Genomic DNA, 15,134 nt, shown 5'->3' with positions numbered 1-15,134 from the left:
GCTCACTTCTCTTTTCCTCAAACCGGCTAGCTGGTTCTGCCGGGCTTTCCAGTCCCAGATCCCCATCATACAATTGACAAACTACGAAGGAAAGTAGTTTATACATGTATGTATGCATGCATGCATGTATAAAACAAGCAACTTTCATTGATACAAGTGAAAAGATTAAAGCATGAATAAGTAATTTACTGTGAGTAGTAGAGTACTAGATTTTTAACTTCAGTGATTGTGATTCAATGTATATAGCAGCTTAGATGAAAAGGAAAAAACTTTATTAGTTTTATTTATTTATAAATACATATTTATGAAATAGTTAAAAACATTTTGCACTCCGTTCAATATTTTCTTCCTTTCAATATAATATTAGGAATAGGCGCCGAATGCCAAATGGGTATCTGACAAGGCATACAGTGTTTTCAAATTATTAGTATTAAAATGTGTATAATACTATTTGTAGTACCAACCCAAGTCAAGATATTCATCTGGGAATGCAGCGTATGATTGGATGATCAGCTTGTATGACATCCGGTTGACTCGTCCCATCAGCTACATTCTCCCTTACACAATGGATATCATTGCCACTGATTTCTTTCAGGTTTGCATCCCATGCTCTCTTCCTAGGGATTCCTCTCGTTACTTTTTCTTCCTGTACTTCAGTCGTATGCTTTCCAGTGAAACTTTGCACCATCTCCCTGAAATTAGTATCGCTTGATAACTTGAATACGGTTGTTTTTGCACGTTTCCTAAAACTATTTGAGTTTTTAAGTTAGATCAAGCCAAAAATAAAAAAATAAAAAACAGAGAGCATCCAGTTTTGAGATCATTCTTTGTAAATCACAGATGCAACTTTATAATATAGTTAGAATGGTGTTCCAAGTTTCGACTAACCTTGTTTTGGCCTTACGAACACCTAAACCAACGACTACTTTATGTCTATCAGAAGGCTGATCAGATTTTTTATCCATTAAATTTTGAAGTCCTGTTTCATCCTCCACTGATCTCACAAAAAACACCAATCCATCCATATCCATTTGTCCACCTTCATATGTGACAGAGGACTTATCCGGGATTTTGAGGGTAAGATGATTGGAAGCCCGAATGTGAGAAAACGCAGATAGTGATGTTCTAGTAGGTAGTGACTTGGGATGGTTATGCGAAGCTCTAGAAAGCACTATGAAGCTCTTCCCATCTAGTGACCTCTCAACTGACTTCTTAGCTTGGCAACCAGGGTGTGCACACCTGTAAAAACTTTTTCTTCTATTTCCAATCAATCCTTTGGTGCCATAACACTTCCAAGTTGATGCATCAGCTGCTTTTCCACTCTTAGTTAAATCAGAGTCCTGTTCGTAGCAACATGCTTGAAATTGTAAATTCCCCTTGCTTTGATTCCGTTCGGCAAGTTCTTCAAAACTCTGTGCTTGTACTTGCGCCTGAAATTTGAATAAATCCTTCAAATGTTAACGAAGGCCAACCAGGCTAAGAGGATAAACAAGATTAAGCACATACAATTAAAGATAAGTACATACAATTGGAAGTGTGGTCGCAGAAAGTTCAAATATCATTGCTGAAGAATTAGAGTGGCTAGGTGGGGGCGCATGATAGACTATGATGGAATTATCGTCTTCCTGACTGATAGTTTGCTGGTCATTGCCTGAATTGTTTTTCTGATTCAAAGACTGCACCACACATTCTCCTGTTGTTGGAGATGACAAAACCTGCAAATGGGACAAAAGAGACGAGTCATGCCAAAAATGTAAGGCATAGGCAAAATCGATAAACAAAAACTAAATGAGTCAGTTTTGAAAACAGATTAAAGTTGAAAAGAGGCTTTAAAATGGATAATGAAGCTAATGCTCCTTTATCAGGCTGGAAAACTAAGTGAAATGTTACTCAAACATCCACGCAAACAAGGGAGATCCGTAACATTTTTCAAACTCTGAATATATTAAATATTGAGTTCTAAAACTTATGAATGAAAATGAATATTACAGAAACATCATTCAGAGGTGATTGACGTGTTTTACTCGTCTCCTAAAGCTTACTTTGTCACCTCTTTCAAACCAAAAATACCTTGAGCGCTAATATGTACTTACATTGGAGTTGTCCATCAAAACAGGGTGATCTGGAAGCTCAGGTAACCAAGGACCAGAAGGAGGCATAGCAGGCAAATTAGATGGAATTGTATTAATCACATTTGCCGCCGTCCTTTGTGCCATGATATCTGACAATGATAACTCATAACTGATTTTAGGACGACAAATAAGGGGGAAAAAGTAGCTCTTATGCGTAAAAGAACTCTAAAGTCTTAAGTGTAATTTCATATTCCGCAAATTTCCATATGTAAAAGTAAAACAATACTAAAAAGGCCCTGAAAACAAGGTCAAGTTTAATGTTATGAAAGTTCATTGAAAAAGGAATTACCTTGCGTTAGAGGGCCAATAATTTCATTGGAAATTCCTTCTATCTCTTCCAAGGAAGACCAATTTACATATGCTTGTCTCACCAACTTTTCAAGATATACCTGCAATTGCAAATGCCAGGTTCACGATTTAATGAATATTAGACTAATAGATATTTAAGACCCAAAATAAATAAATTATTTAGCTTTTCACAGAACATACTGTGTCAATGTTACTCAGGCTGTGAGTAGGATATATACTGCCATTAACCTCTGCTCCCATTAGTTGGCAAATGGGATTTAACAAGATTCTGTAATTTGAGCCTCGAAAAACATAATATTTGTTTCCCATAGCACAAGTTCTGGCGTGTTTGGTTGCATTATCCCACATTCTGTCAGACATTCTAGGGCCTAAAATCTGTTCAACATGATTTAGAAACAAGTCATTTATGATTATATTTAAGAAATACATACACTAATTAGTTCAAAAAAAGAAATACAGACACTAAATTGGTATATATCAGGTTCTGGGCTAGTCAAGTGATTGCAAATTCTTACCCTTCTAAGCTCACCAGGGCTGACTACCGACATTTTCAAGAAGTCTTGCACTGTGTTAATGCCTTCAGAGGCTAGCCTTTTATGAATAATTCCATTTTTACCAATCATGTCTAGACGCCAAACTTCATCTCCCAACATTGGCGGATAATGTTTCTTGTATACTTCAATACCCAAATAATTTGTATAAGATTTTCCAAGTAATTCATATATATTGATCAACGAACAAAATTCATGTGCATTCTGTAGCTTATAAAATTGTTGAACCGAAAAGTTGACTTAATGAAAAAAAGAGAGTACTTGCATTGATTTTGTTTGGAAGGATCTTCAAATCTCTGTGCTTGTAATTGTGCCTCAAATTTGAATAAATCTAATCAAATGCTGATGAAGGCCAACCAGGCTAAGAGGATAAACAAGATTAATAATATACAAATTAAAGATATTACATACAGTTGAAAGTGCTGCTGCAGAAAGTTGAGATCTCATTGATGAAGAATCAGAGGGGCTAGGTGAGGATGCCTGACAGACAATGGTGGAATTATTGTCTTCCTGACTGATAGTTTGCTGGTCATTGCCTGAATTGCTTTTCTGATTCAAAGACTGCTCTACACATTGTCCAGGTGTTGATGGCAAAACCTGCAAATGTGACAAAAATGACAAAGTCATGTCAATAATGTAAGCTACGCATAGGCAAAATCGATTAAAAAAAAGATTCGGTTTTACAAAAAGATTAAAGTTGACAAGAGGCACTAAAACGGATAAAGAAACTAATGCTCCTTTATCAGGCTGGACCACTAAATGAAGTATTACACATTCATACACACAAACGAGATCTTCAAAGCATTTTTCTAGATGTGAATTCATTCAAAATTGAGTTCTAAAAGTTACAAATGAAAATGAACTGTAGATGAAATATTAGGGTAAGAAGGATATGTTCAGTCAGGTGTCTCCAAGTCTTGGGCTATAACTTTAAGTCCTCTCTGGAAGCTCACCAGTAAATCTTGCGATTGTTGTTTCTGGTTTTCTTCTGGTAGCTGGTTATACTGCTGCTGTGGCTCTATTCTGGTTCCTTGTTCTTGATTTCTTGAAGGTGCTGTGGGAGGCATGACATTGGAGGCTAGATTACAAGTGTGCTTTCTATGGTAAGTAATCTCAAAGATTGTTGGGTCATCATCTAATCTTTGTACTGTCTTTGTCGCTAAACAACCTTGGATGTGTCTGTGGGTACACCGGAAGAAGCTTCTACAATCCAGAAAGAATGGTTAACATACATATATATATACACACACACATACACACAAGTCAGGCTCTGCAACCTAGGACTCTTTCAAAAAGGTTATTCAATTTGAATGGTTTAAAGTTGAAGCAGACCAAATATCAACAGTAATATGTGATTGATAACGAAAAGGCAAATTGCACATATGATGACCAAGTGTTCAATAGGTTTGACTTGGTCATGCAACTACCAGAATGATCAATTTATGTACCAAAATTAAGGATACTGAATTTTGATCTCTTGGTCGTTAGTCACTAATGATTGAATGATATAAACACTATAACATGTATCATGTATTACATGGTATTGCTAAAATATTCATCATGCTACGTGTAAATGTCCATATAAATCATGAAATTAAGATAATTTGAAAATTTTGGATTGTTAATTTTTTGAACATTTTTATTTATATCATCTAACGTCAAAAAGTTTAATCACAAACATCTGTAAAATAATTAATAATTTGTCTTAAAATTAAAAAAAATTCATTTTTCAATTATAATTTCTTAAGTGATTGATGTAGTATGCAATAAATATTTAAATTTATTTAGATAAAATGGATATTAAATATTTCAAGTAATGAATTTTAATAGTTTTGATAATTGAATTTATTTATCAAAATTTCAATTAAACACTTGATTGAGTTGGTGTCATGGGTCAACTGAACACCAACTCAGTTGAGTAATGACTAAAATACCATTACTTTACAAAGTAAATTATATTATTTTGAAGGGATTTTTGTCATTTTATATATTTTATATAGAAAAATAAAAAGAAATATACACATATAATAGGATTTGAACCCAAGCCTCTATAATTTATAACATTTGTACTTTACTATTTCAACCAAAACTATATTCAGTATTTATATCAATTTTTTATAAATACACTTGTTATATAATTATATTTTTCATCCTCATTGTGAGTGTGCCATAATCTAGGATATATAACCTTGTATATAGTTTATTAATATATACACACTCAGAGAGAATAACTTCTAAGTGGAAGTTAGATGGGGGATCGATATTAAGCACTTAACTCAATTTAAGTCATGAGTCAATGAGACATCAATTTAATTATAAATTAATAATATATGATATATGACATAATAGTCAATGATAATATTTTGTAACCAATTAATAAAATAGAGGTAAGCGCTTCATAACATATCAATAAATGATTTCACACTCAAGAAAAAATTATTTTAGATAAAATAATAGAAACTAATATATAACACAAAAATAAACAATTAATAATAGAAGGTAATAGTAAATTTTGTTATCATAATTGTAAAAAATGATACAACGTATTATATATTTTTATAAATATCATGAACTTTAAAATACCAAATTGAATATATAACAAAATTATAGTTTTAAAACATTAACTTACCAGATCAAATAACTAAAAAGATATTACTCTAAAATGCTATAATATTTATATTTTAAATAATTCATGTGGATAGAAAAATCAAATTAAAATGATTTTATGTCACTTTCTCTTGATATTACGCTTTAATTTTTTTTAATATTTATAATTTGATGTATCACGCACATGTCATTAAAACTAGTACAGAGAGTTTTATGCATGCTTTAAAGGTGATTGGCAAACCTTGGATATTTTTCTCCGATGACATATTTTTGTTCAGATATTCTCCAACAGAAGCTATCATCAGGAGTCAAGGCTGAACCAGGCCTCACTTGGACTTGTTGAGTTTCGCTGCAAACAATGAACAACAAAAAGTAAATGAATAAAACAAAATTAACCTATATTGCACGAAATAATGGTTGTATATACCTTTATAAAAGTGCCTATGTTTTTATCTTACATACCTTTTCTTGGAGGCATCTAAATTGAACTGATCCTGTTCTTTGAAATCACGATCAAAGTCTCCACTCAAGGGGCTTCCAGTAAGAGGAAGCGGGGTTGACTCTGTTGACTCCGACACTATGATTTCCAGTGCAGAGGGTTGTGGCTCAACTCCTGCTGTCAAAGAGGTAATATTGCAATTCAGCATTGAAAGTGCCTTCTCATACAAAGCTTGGATCTTTTGGACTAACAATTCTTGAGTTTCATGAGAAGAAGAAGGAGGAACATTTAGATAAACTTGGAGTTGCCTGGGCTCTCTTCCTTGTGTTAACTCATTTATCAGACTCTTTCGCTCCCATTCACCCTTCGCAAGGGTATCATATCAATCAAGCACAGCATAATTAAGCTCATTTGAGAACCCAACTTCATTGAAAAGCAAAAATATCAATCAAAAGAAGACTAATCTGGCTCATTCGGGAGCTATATTTCAGTGCAGTTGGCACCTTTTAGGTCCAATCATACAACACCATGCTGATCGGAAAAGCATGTTGTGGCATAGTTTGGCTCCTTCTAACCACACCACTAATTTCAATCGTATCGCAGCAATTCCCACTCTCACCACAATCTCCCATCACCACTAGTTTCAATCTCACATAGCTAATCCATGTGCCGAACATGGCTTAAAGGATTCATTTCTCCTTCATTAGACATAAATTATCAAGTTGTATGATTGTATGACACAGTATTAGCTAGGCAAGAAATACTTACTGGCCAAAAAAATAAGTACAACAAAAAGCAGAAATATTGTTACTCAGATAAAACAATTACTTATAAGTGGGTTAAACAAGGAAATGCTAATAATACATTTTCTCAAAGACTCAAATTGAAAAACATTACCTGATCGTTGGGATTCATCTTGTATTGAAGCTTCAGGAATACCTGAATATTCTCCCAATTTACAATGCATCAATAAGAGCATACTTGCATTCCAAATGAACAGAAAAATAAGGATAAATAAATCTAGAAAGTTTCAATACTGTAAATGGCTTGGGTCAACAAGCCCCTAGACAAATTCAGGTTTATGCAATCTTTTTATGTTAGTTATTTATTGATATTAATCCTCAAATTGTAAAATGACATGGAAGATACAGATTTCAAGAAATGCTCATTCCTCAGAGATGCCTCTGTTTCTATATCGGTATTTAGAGATAGTTGACAGCAAAAAAAAAGAAATATTAAGGTTGGGAAATAATTACCTGGGTGTGCTCCTTCATCTTGTATTGAAGCTTGAAATACATCTCCATATTCTGCCAATGTCAAATGAACCAGACTTTAGTAACAAATTTTCTCAAATAGCTTTTTATCTTTTAGGCATTGTATAGCTGCTGTTAAATGTAATGTTTCTGATATAATTTCTAGTGCAAGCCAATGAGAGAAACAGAAAATTCGAGCAAATTTCTCCATCACTGAAGTTTTTATGATAAAATTACTGATACAAAATGATTTATTCCCACTTTTTCTTTTTCTTTTTCTGATTTACATTCAATCTTTCACTAAGCACTTATCAACACACTCTACAGAAATCATGTATAGATTGCAAAAATTGTTGTAAACTCCACACCTCTAAAATTTTCTGACGCAAGTATTAATCATCAAAACAGATGATAAAAACATTCCTATTTATGTAAAATTCAAGGTTCAATGAAAATCGTTACTCTCTATTTTGCGTCAAACTGATAATATGACGATCAAGGAAGGGTACTGTATCTCCACCTTTTGTAGGGCAGATACTCTTAGCTGCCTCAGCAGCATCTTTCACGTTATTGGCCCTATGATCAATACAAGGTTGAGAGTGCAACTTAGACAACCCCCTGGAATTCCACTCATCATGGTTATGCAGCCCATGGTAGGTGGTGACAAAAAAGCTTGTATCTTGGGAGTCTCGCTCAACATATTTCTTCGCTAGACAACAAGTTGACAGACACCGGTAGTATAACCTATACAGAGTGGATAAAGACATGGATAAAGGTATAATAAAATAAGCAAAACTGTTTAGCAACTTCAGAATTTCTGAACAAGATTAGGTGAAGTAATCACCTTGGATAGGGATTACCCTTGACCATTTTCTGCCCCCATTTCCTCCATCTATAACCATCATCCAGTACCTTGCTTCTGATTTGATTTGCAGCTCTATTCCCTCGCGTGGTTTTGCTTGCAGAACCTATGACACCCTTGTTTTCATTCTCAGTATGGTTCCTGCAGATTGTAAAACCACTGCATTAATGAAACTTTTCTTTTTGTAATCCGTAAGCTCAATTATTTAACCAAACCACTTGTAGAATTGATTTCCTCTAGTTTAATTACATCCTTGGCGCAAAAACTGAAAGAAATTTGAAGGCACTTTATATTGGAGAAATGGGGTCAGCAAATGCAGCAAAGCAAACGTTCTGGTTTAAGAAAGTGAAGGCCACTTCAAAATTTACATCAAAATAAAATGCTGAACTGACCATCTTTTGGCCTTAGGTTCATCTTCATCTACGTCTACTTCAACAATATTTGGAACCAGAAAACATTCATCATCTTCTAGACTCCTGTTATTCCCTGATGTAAAGCTCCTTGCTTGTTCTGGTGCCTGAAATTTGAACAAATTCAGAGTAATGATAATAGCAAATCAAGGCTGACAATAAGATTTGACTCAAATTAACAAAACCAAATTAAATACATATGGTTGCTGAAGGTTGAGACATCCTTGTGGGGATGGCTTATCATGCTCCTCAATACAAGGATTGTTATAAAATCAGTTAAATCCTTTACTTTCATAAAATGTTGATTACAGTTAAATCCTTAACATTGTTAAGGACCAGCCTTAAATTGATGATGTGGAAGGTTAGGCGATGACATCCCATGCCATCTAGAAAATTTTGGCCCACAATACACTTCAAATGGCAATCTAACGAGCCTTAGTGTGTGTGTTTTTCCCATCTCAACACACTAAAAAAGTGGTTAATTGTAATTAAAGGGTATTCAAGTAGAAGAAAAAAATCATAACTATTAGCATGCAATGTTTTTAAAGAAATTAAAAAAATTTAAATAAAACCCAACAAACAGAAAATTGAGAGAAATCAAGCAGGGGAAGGTTATGCCACATAAGTCTTCCTTTTGTTGACGAGATTGACTTCAATATGAGGGATCAAATATGGACATGGACCAAAATATAACAAAATTCTGGCCACTTCGCTACAAATACTTGTATGTGTAGATTGGCATGTATAACTTAGGTTTACACAGTTTCTTTTCTGTTTAAAAGAAGAAAGTTAATCTAGATAAACCAAATTCATTACGACACAAAGTATTGGGAAAAAATGATTGAGATGGTTCAATTTCTCAAATAAGCTAAAAAATTTAAAGTTGCATGCAAACTATATTTACGGTTACAAAGTGAGTATATTTCATATAAATTCACTTAAAATAAAATAAAAAAATCAATGTTTGTAATCTTTAAAATAATACTTAATCTCTACTATTATCCACTAATAGAATAAAGATGATTCTGGTTTTGTCCAACAATTTGGGCTTTATTTTAGCAAAAAACAGAACAAATAAAAACTTGGGCCTCTAGAAAGAAATCATGTTGCTTGTATCCTTACCTGACTTAGCAAATTGCCAAGGCTTTTAATTTCGTGGTTTAAAGAGGTCAGTTACTTCCAGTTGAAATACAGACATTCATGACAGTAAAACCTCTGAATAAAACAAGAAGAAAACATATATGCTGTTTTTGGAATATATACTTACATGGGAAGTCCTACATAAAGGATTGGATGGAAATACACATGCCGACGGAGATTCTTTCACATCTGTCCCCATCATTCTCTCCTCAGTATAATCTAACAGTTATTAACCACAATTGCCCAAATGAGTTAAACAAACCGAAACTATAAGTTGTTTCATAAGAGTTGCAAAGAAAAATTACCCAAGCACTGGCCTCAATGATCGTGTGCTGAAACCTCAAGCGGCTTTTGATCACCTACCAATGTTCAAATGAGCAATGTTAAAATCATCACTTCTCATCAGTCAATAACAAACTTTTTTTTAATGAGGGCACATTTTCTCATATTATTTAGGCCATAATATACATACATGAGAACATAGGGCATTTTCATACTGTACCTAGGAATTTGACACAAGCACGAGACAGTTTAATGGCATAGACTTATGGTTTAATACCATATTCCCAAGGAATCCAATCACTGTCCTCATGGACATTCAGATAGACTGCCAACTAAAAGAAGATTAGCTCTTGGAGAGCTCCATGCTTGTCAGAATTTTGTAATTATGTTGAGTAGTCCAGGGGTAATCTATTTCTTGCTTGTGATTTCACACAGCAAGTTTGGAATTCAAGTTCTTCTGCAGTTTACAGAGACAACAAAGTGACTAGATCTGGACCATAGAATTTTATTGGGTAAAGCAAAGGCTAGAAAATAAGGCTTTTATCTCAGTTATTACGCCAGTTGCTGGGACTGCCAACATTTATATGATTTGGTCAGAAATATGAAAGGATGTTTCCGGAGCTTAGTCTGTTCCAAGTTTCTTGGCTTACTGCATTTTGAATAGTTTGTACTTTTTGTAGCCAGCTTAGCTATGCCAGCTTTTCTTGGGATGATAAGAACTACACAATTGCCCAAAAAAAGGGTTTAAGTACACAATAAATTGATCTCACACATATGCTAATAAATTAGATGATAAATGAGAAGGGGGAAAAAAAATCCAAAGATGTATTACCTAGTTGTTGGTCTTCATTTTGTATGGTTACTTCAAGTAGATCTCTACCTTCTACCATCTGGGTCATCAAATCTTTCTGGTTATCGATAGGGGAAAAGATATGCATCAGATAACCTGGCCCATCTCCCCACTCTGTTTCATTCCAATTCATACCCTCCCACCACTCACATCCTCCTTTGATTATCTTCAAAGTTTTGCTTGACAATTCCATTTTTGATATACTTTTAAGCTTTGGGCAATTGTAACAGCCTATGCTTTCTAACTCCGGTGCTATCAATAGGCCATTAGAAATGCTGACCAGCTCAGGAAGGTAAAGAAGCAGCAATCTTTTCAAACTTGGAAGAAATATTTTATCTGACATGATTGGCTTGGCGGATGCATGACTTACGAGGCTTGTGACTCGGGGGCAGTCCTCAACAATTATCTCCTCCAAGTTGATAAAATTTTCAAGCAAAGTAAGGCTGAAAATTTTACTCAGCTGGGGGCATGCATGCAGCGCCAGGAATTTCAACTTAGACATACATCCAAAACGATCTGCTCCTCTCCAAATACACTGCAAATCCTCCATGTAATAAATGCTCAAATATTCTAGGGATTCAAGCATGTGTTGTACAAAACCAGGGTCAGATTCAGATTGGTCATCTTCATTTCTTTCATAACGCATCTCTCCATCAATTAGGGTTTCCATTTTATTACATTCTGCCAACAAGCAAAATTTTAGCCCCTTCATATTCTCGATCCCGAATTCAGATAAATTCATAGCAGTTATGTGGTGGTCCAAGAAAAATGAAGTAGAATATTTCAGTACCCCTTTTATTTGAGTTGGGATGGTTTCACCATTCACAAACCTCAAGCATTTGTCCCATTTTCTGAATTCTGCTTCAACTTCATGAGGTACACGAGATATGATTCTCCTTTTATGATGGCCAACAGTAAATCTAAAGCGTGACAAGGAAGGATATATCAATGATGCATAATCTAAAAGTTGGAACGTGGGCAGGTACAAGCTAAGAGTCCTCAATGTTTTTGAGTTGCATACTTCCTTCAGAACGGCTTCCACGGAATCATCCCACCTCTTGTCTGCGGGATTCACATCAATGCTTAACTCTGCAAGTTGTGAGAGATTGGATATTGTCTCAGGGTGAATCAAAATGTTCGATTTCAACGTCTTTTTGCCACATAAATGATAGAATGATACTTTCAATAGTTTTAACTTGAGTAGCTTTCCAGTCTCTTTAGGCAAATCCATGATCTGAGTTTCATCAAGATCAAGCTCTTCAAGATTTTTGAGTTTCCCAACTTGAGGTGATAGTTCCATGAAGAGATCACAACCTTGTAACAAGAGTTTTTTTAATGCAAGCAGCTTACGAAGAGATTTTGGCAAAGATTTGATGCTAGTACGGGACAAATCTAATATTTGGAGAAGTTGCATGCGCTGAAAGAACAAGGAAGGAATAACTGTCAGCTCATAATTTCCCTGCAAATACAATGCAATCAATGAAGAGCTGTTTGGACATCTTGGCAGCTCAGACACTATATGTTTATCATCTGCTAAATGGATCTCTTTGGCTGCCCATTCCACCTTTTGTACCTCGGCCAATCCAGTCCCACTTGCCTGGGTAACAGACCGCTGCATTTTAGTTAAGTCTGGAGTATGACACCACAAAAGTTAATCGGGCAATTCAAAAGGATCTTGCCTCACACAATGCGTTGTTTGTAAAGCATCACTTGCTGTCTGAACAGAAGAAAATAATATCCTTCATTATGTATATTGAACAAATAATCTTTGAGGAATTGAGAAATAAAAGTTAAGTTAATTACTACTATAAAAAGATGTATATTCTCCATGTATTTCTTGTTCACATTTTTGGAGCTGTGATTTTCATGGAAAAATATTTCTGCAGTTTAATATTTCAGACAAATAAAATTGACTTAAAGAGCAATCAAAAGTATTGTATACTTTTCTTTATTAACACCTATCACCATCATTTATTATATCAATTACAACAAGCCAAGTATAAACATATTGAAATAACCTTCAAAATTAATATGAACTTAACTACAGAAGTTAAACAACAGTTCTAGCAATTATTTTTCTTTAGCCTAAACCATTTCAACATTTATCCGCATACAGGATCTAAATTCAAGAGGGCTAATCATTCTTATTTACCCATTTAAATAGGACCCAAACCATTAAATTAACAGTGTTATCCCAAATCGATTAATGAGTTCAGAATTTAGGGGGTTATTTTGGTTTCAAAATCGTTACTAAAATATGCAAGTTCTATCATATTGTAAATATATCGTGATATATAAAATATATTACAGCATCAGTCATTCAAGTTTCTTGAACTTTCTAATTAACCATTAACATTATCATGTTAGAAACTATATTTTAAGTGTCATGTTAGAAACTACATTTTTACAACAATCCAAACTAGTCTGGTTGGTTCATATAATTACTTAGGAGACACATTCAACGAGTTCAGGATTCAAATCTCGACTTCTGCAAAACACCTTCCTTCTGCCCGATCTGTGGGCTGCCACCTTCTTTGTACTAAAAGAAGAAAATATATTATTTAGAACAAAATGAAGAGAGAAAATACTGAAAGCCAACACCTGATAGTTTGTTCTGGAGTTAAAAAAATGGCTTTCCTCAGGCTTTATCCACTGCATTTCACCGTCTCTTTTCTTCTCCAGTTTCTTTTTTCTTACCATCGTTGCCTACCATTGTTTCACCAAGTCACCCACTCGCTCGTACTTTCAACTTGGTCTTCTCAGGGGTTATTCATCAAACACTTGTCGGACGGACAATAAAGACCTTTGATTGTCGGAATGTTAACATTGTTTTCCCGGGGTCTTTGCTTTAAACAACAAAAATTATGAAAATTTCGTTTCGCTTGTTGGTTTTCGACTTGATCTTTTCTGGGGTTACTCATCAAACACTTCTCGGAAAGGCAGTAGAAGACCTTTGATAATTTATTGTAATGTAAAATAAACATTTTTTTCCCGGTTATATGCTTAAAAGAAGAAAAACTTTTGAAACTTTGTATTGCTTATTGGTTAGTTTCCAGATGTCAGCTAAAAGCAAATTGATCATCCTCTCTCCAAATTTTTAATTAGCCATGACTGATGGCGATCCCCAGCGGCAGGCGGAAAGCAAGACGAAGCTTTGCCAATGGAAGTGCTGACATCAGTGTATTCCCTTGCGGCCCAAAACCTCCTTCAAGTTTCAATCTATCTAATTCCTCTCTCCCTAAACTCTTTTTCTTCTTTTATTACACTTTTCCTCTCCCTTTTTGCCTCCGTTTTCTCTCTCTTTTATTTTCTTGTTCCCTGCTTTGGTTCCCCTTTTAAACTTTCTTTTCTTTGTCTTTTCTATTTTTTTTTCTTTTTTGATATTCAATAGACAAAGTCACGTATTACAACCTGCTTTTTATGCATTTATTTATGTTTAACAAATACAAAATAATATAATAAATACGATTAAATATAATTCATTATCTTTATTTGCGAAAGTATCTTTAAAACTATTGTTATTAGAAAATAAAAAACAAACAAAAAAAAAATTGAAAACACATTAAGCACACATGAAGTGGTATTATGGTGATTAAAGATTCAAAACATGGAACCCTTTCTCTTATTTTATTTCTAATTCGGATTAACTAATCTTGAACAACGATCAAGAATGATTAAACCATTTAAACCTACTACTAACACACAAAGTTTAGCTTATCAACCATTCAAATGCAATAAGAAAAGAGAAAAATAGGTAAACTGACCTGCAAATTTGTTTGACTAGAAGAAGCAGAAGAACACCATGGTCATGAGTAGTTGAAGTTAGAGATAGGGTTTGTGTTTTGTTGATGACCAAAAATGATAAAGTCTAGATACCATAATTTTGATAAATTATTTATCATCAAAGCAGAAGCTTATCATGCTCATTTATGTTATGACCCAGTTAAGTTCGAATTTTTATCTCTTGTGATGTCTTGTTTTTAACTAGTATTTCCCTTTCAAAGCATGTATTCTTCCATGCAACCAACATTTTCAAGGTTTTAATGAAAAATTCAAGATACTTCCACAGTCAATTTAGCTTTGCTTTCCACGCAATCAATCAAAATTCTGCCACAACTACCACGCTTTTCCTATTAAAATCAGGTCACATGAACCCTTCTCCTCTATCGTTGACTCCGGGCTCCATACAACGACAACCGCAACCATAGGTATCTCCCCACCTCCTCCTACTTTCTCTCCCCCTTCCAACTCAAATAACATCAGAATAGAGTCCCCATCTTCAACTGATCCAAACCTCAA

General features: G+C 34.3%; 2 protein-coding genes across 7 annotated transcripts; both read right to left on the bottom strand.

Moving 5' to 3' along the window:
- Nucleotides 1-257: 257 nt before the first annotated feature.
- Nucleotides 258-10,969, bottom strand: LOC107946565 (uncharacterized). 5 transcript variants are annotated; one of them, XM_016880950.2, is made up of 20 exons: nucleotides 10,818-10,969; nucleotides 10,009-10,062; nucleotides 9,831-9,922; nucleotides 8,546-8,670; nucleotides 8,136-8,294; nucleotides 7,812-8,035; nucleotides 7,295-7,345; nucleotides 6,936-6,977; nucleotides 6,062-6,215; nucleotides 5,841-5,948; nucleotides 3,946-4,195; nucleotides 3,404-3,589; nucleotides 3,258-3,306; nucleotides 2,957-3,117; nucleotides 2,622-2,816; nucleotides 2,422-2,521; nucleotides 2,094-2,221; nucleotides 1,527-1,715; nucleotides 889-1,430; nucleotides 258-749 (listed from the first exon to the last, which is right to left on the bottom strand). In XM_016880950.2, exons 3-20 carry the CDS (start codon nucleotides 9,903-9,905, stop codon nucleotides 479-481), a joined length of 3,009 nt encoding a protein of 1,002 aa, XP_016736439.1. In that variant the 5' UTR covers nucleotides 9,906-9,922; nucleotides 10,009-10,062; nucleotides 10,818-10,969; the 3' UTR covers nucleotides 258-478. The 5 variants fall into 5 exon arrangements, with proteins under 5 accessions (XP_016736439.1, XP_040963092.1, XP_016736440.1 ...); XM_041107158.1 differs by lacking the exon at nucleotides 10,818-10,969 and adding an exon at nucleotides 10,206-10,507 and having other exon boundaries at nucleotides 258-692; XM_016880951.2 differs by lacking the exon at nucleotides 10,818-10,969 and adding an exon at nucleotides 10,206-10,506.
- A 408-nt stretch (nucleotides 10,970-11,377) lies between these two features.
- LOC107946566 (plant intracellular Ras-group-related LRR protein 7) lies at nucleotides 11,378-14,209 on the bottom strand. 2 transcript variants are annotated; one of them, XR_005921864.1, is made up of 3 exons: nucleotides 11,857-14,209; nucleotides 11,626-11,755; nucleotides 11,378-11,516 (listed from the first exon to the last, which is right to left on the bottom strand). XR_005921864.1 is itself a non-coding variant. In XM_016880956.2 (2 exons), the coding sequence occupies exons 1-2, from the start codon at nucleotides 12,451-12,453 to the stop codon at nucleotides 11,493-11,495; spliced, it is 852 nt and encodes a 283-aa protein (XP_016736445.2). In that variant the 5' UTR covers nucleotides 12,454-14,208; the 3' UTR covers nucleotides 11,378-11,492. The 2 variants fall into 2 exon arrangements, 1 of the variants encoding a protein (XP_016736445.2); XM_016880956.2 differs by having other exon boundaries at nucleotides 11,626-14,208.
- Between the last annotated feature and the right edge of the window lie 925 nt (nucleotides 14,210-15,134).

This window comes from Gossypium hirsutum, chromosome D12, assembly GCF_007990345.1.
Source record: "Gossypium hirsutum isolate 1008001.06 chromosome D12, Gossypium_hirsutum_v2.1, whole genome shotgun sequence".
In the NCBI taxonomy this organism is placed as follows: Eukaryota; Viridiplantae; Streptophyta; class Magnoliopsida; order Malvales; family Malvaceae; genus Gossypium; species Gossypium hirsutum.
This window is presented reverse-complemented; position numbering and strand designations above follow the sequence as displayed.

Coding starts and splice junctions, on each gene's coding strand:
- LOC107946565 (XM_016880950.2), bottom strand. CDS start 9,905: ATGATGGGGACAGATGTGAAAGAATCTCCGTCGGCATGTGTATTTCCA. Junction 7,346..7,811: donor GAGTATCTGCCCTACAAAAG/GTGGAGATACAG, acceptor TGACATTGGCAG/AATATGGAGATGTATTTCAA. Junction 3,307..3,403: donor CTGCAGCAGCACTTTCAACT/GTATGTAATATC, acceptor TTCAAATTTGAG/GCACAATTACAAGCACAGAG.
- LOC107946566 (XM_016880956.2), bottom strand. CDS start 12,453: ATGCAGCGGTCTGTTACCCAGGCAAGTGGGACTGGATTGGCCGAGGTA. Junction 11,517..11,625: donor TCCCAACTCAAATAAAAGGG/GTACTGAAATAT, acceptor GCTTGTTGGCAG/AATGTAATAAAATGGAAACC.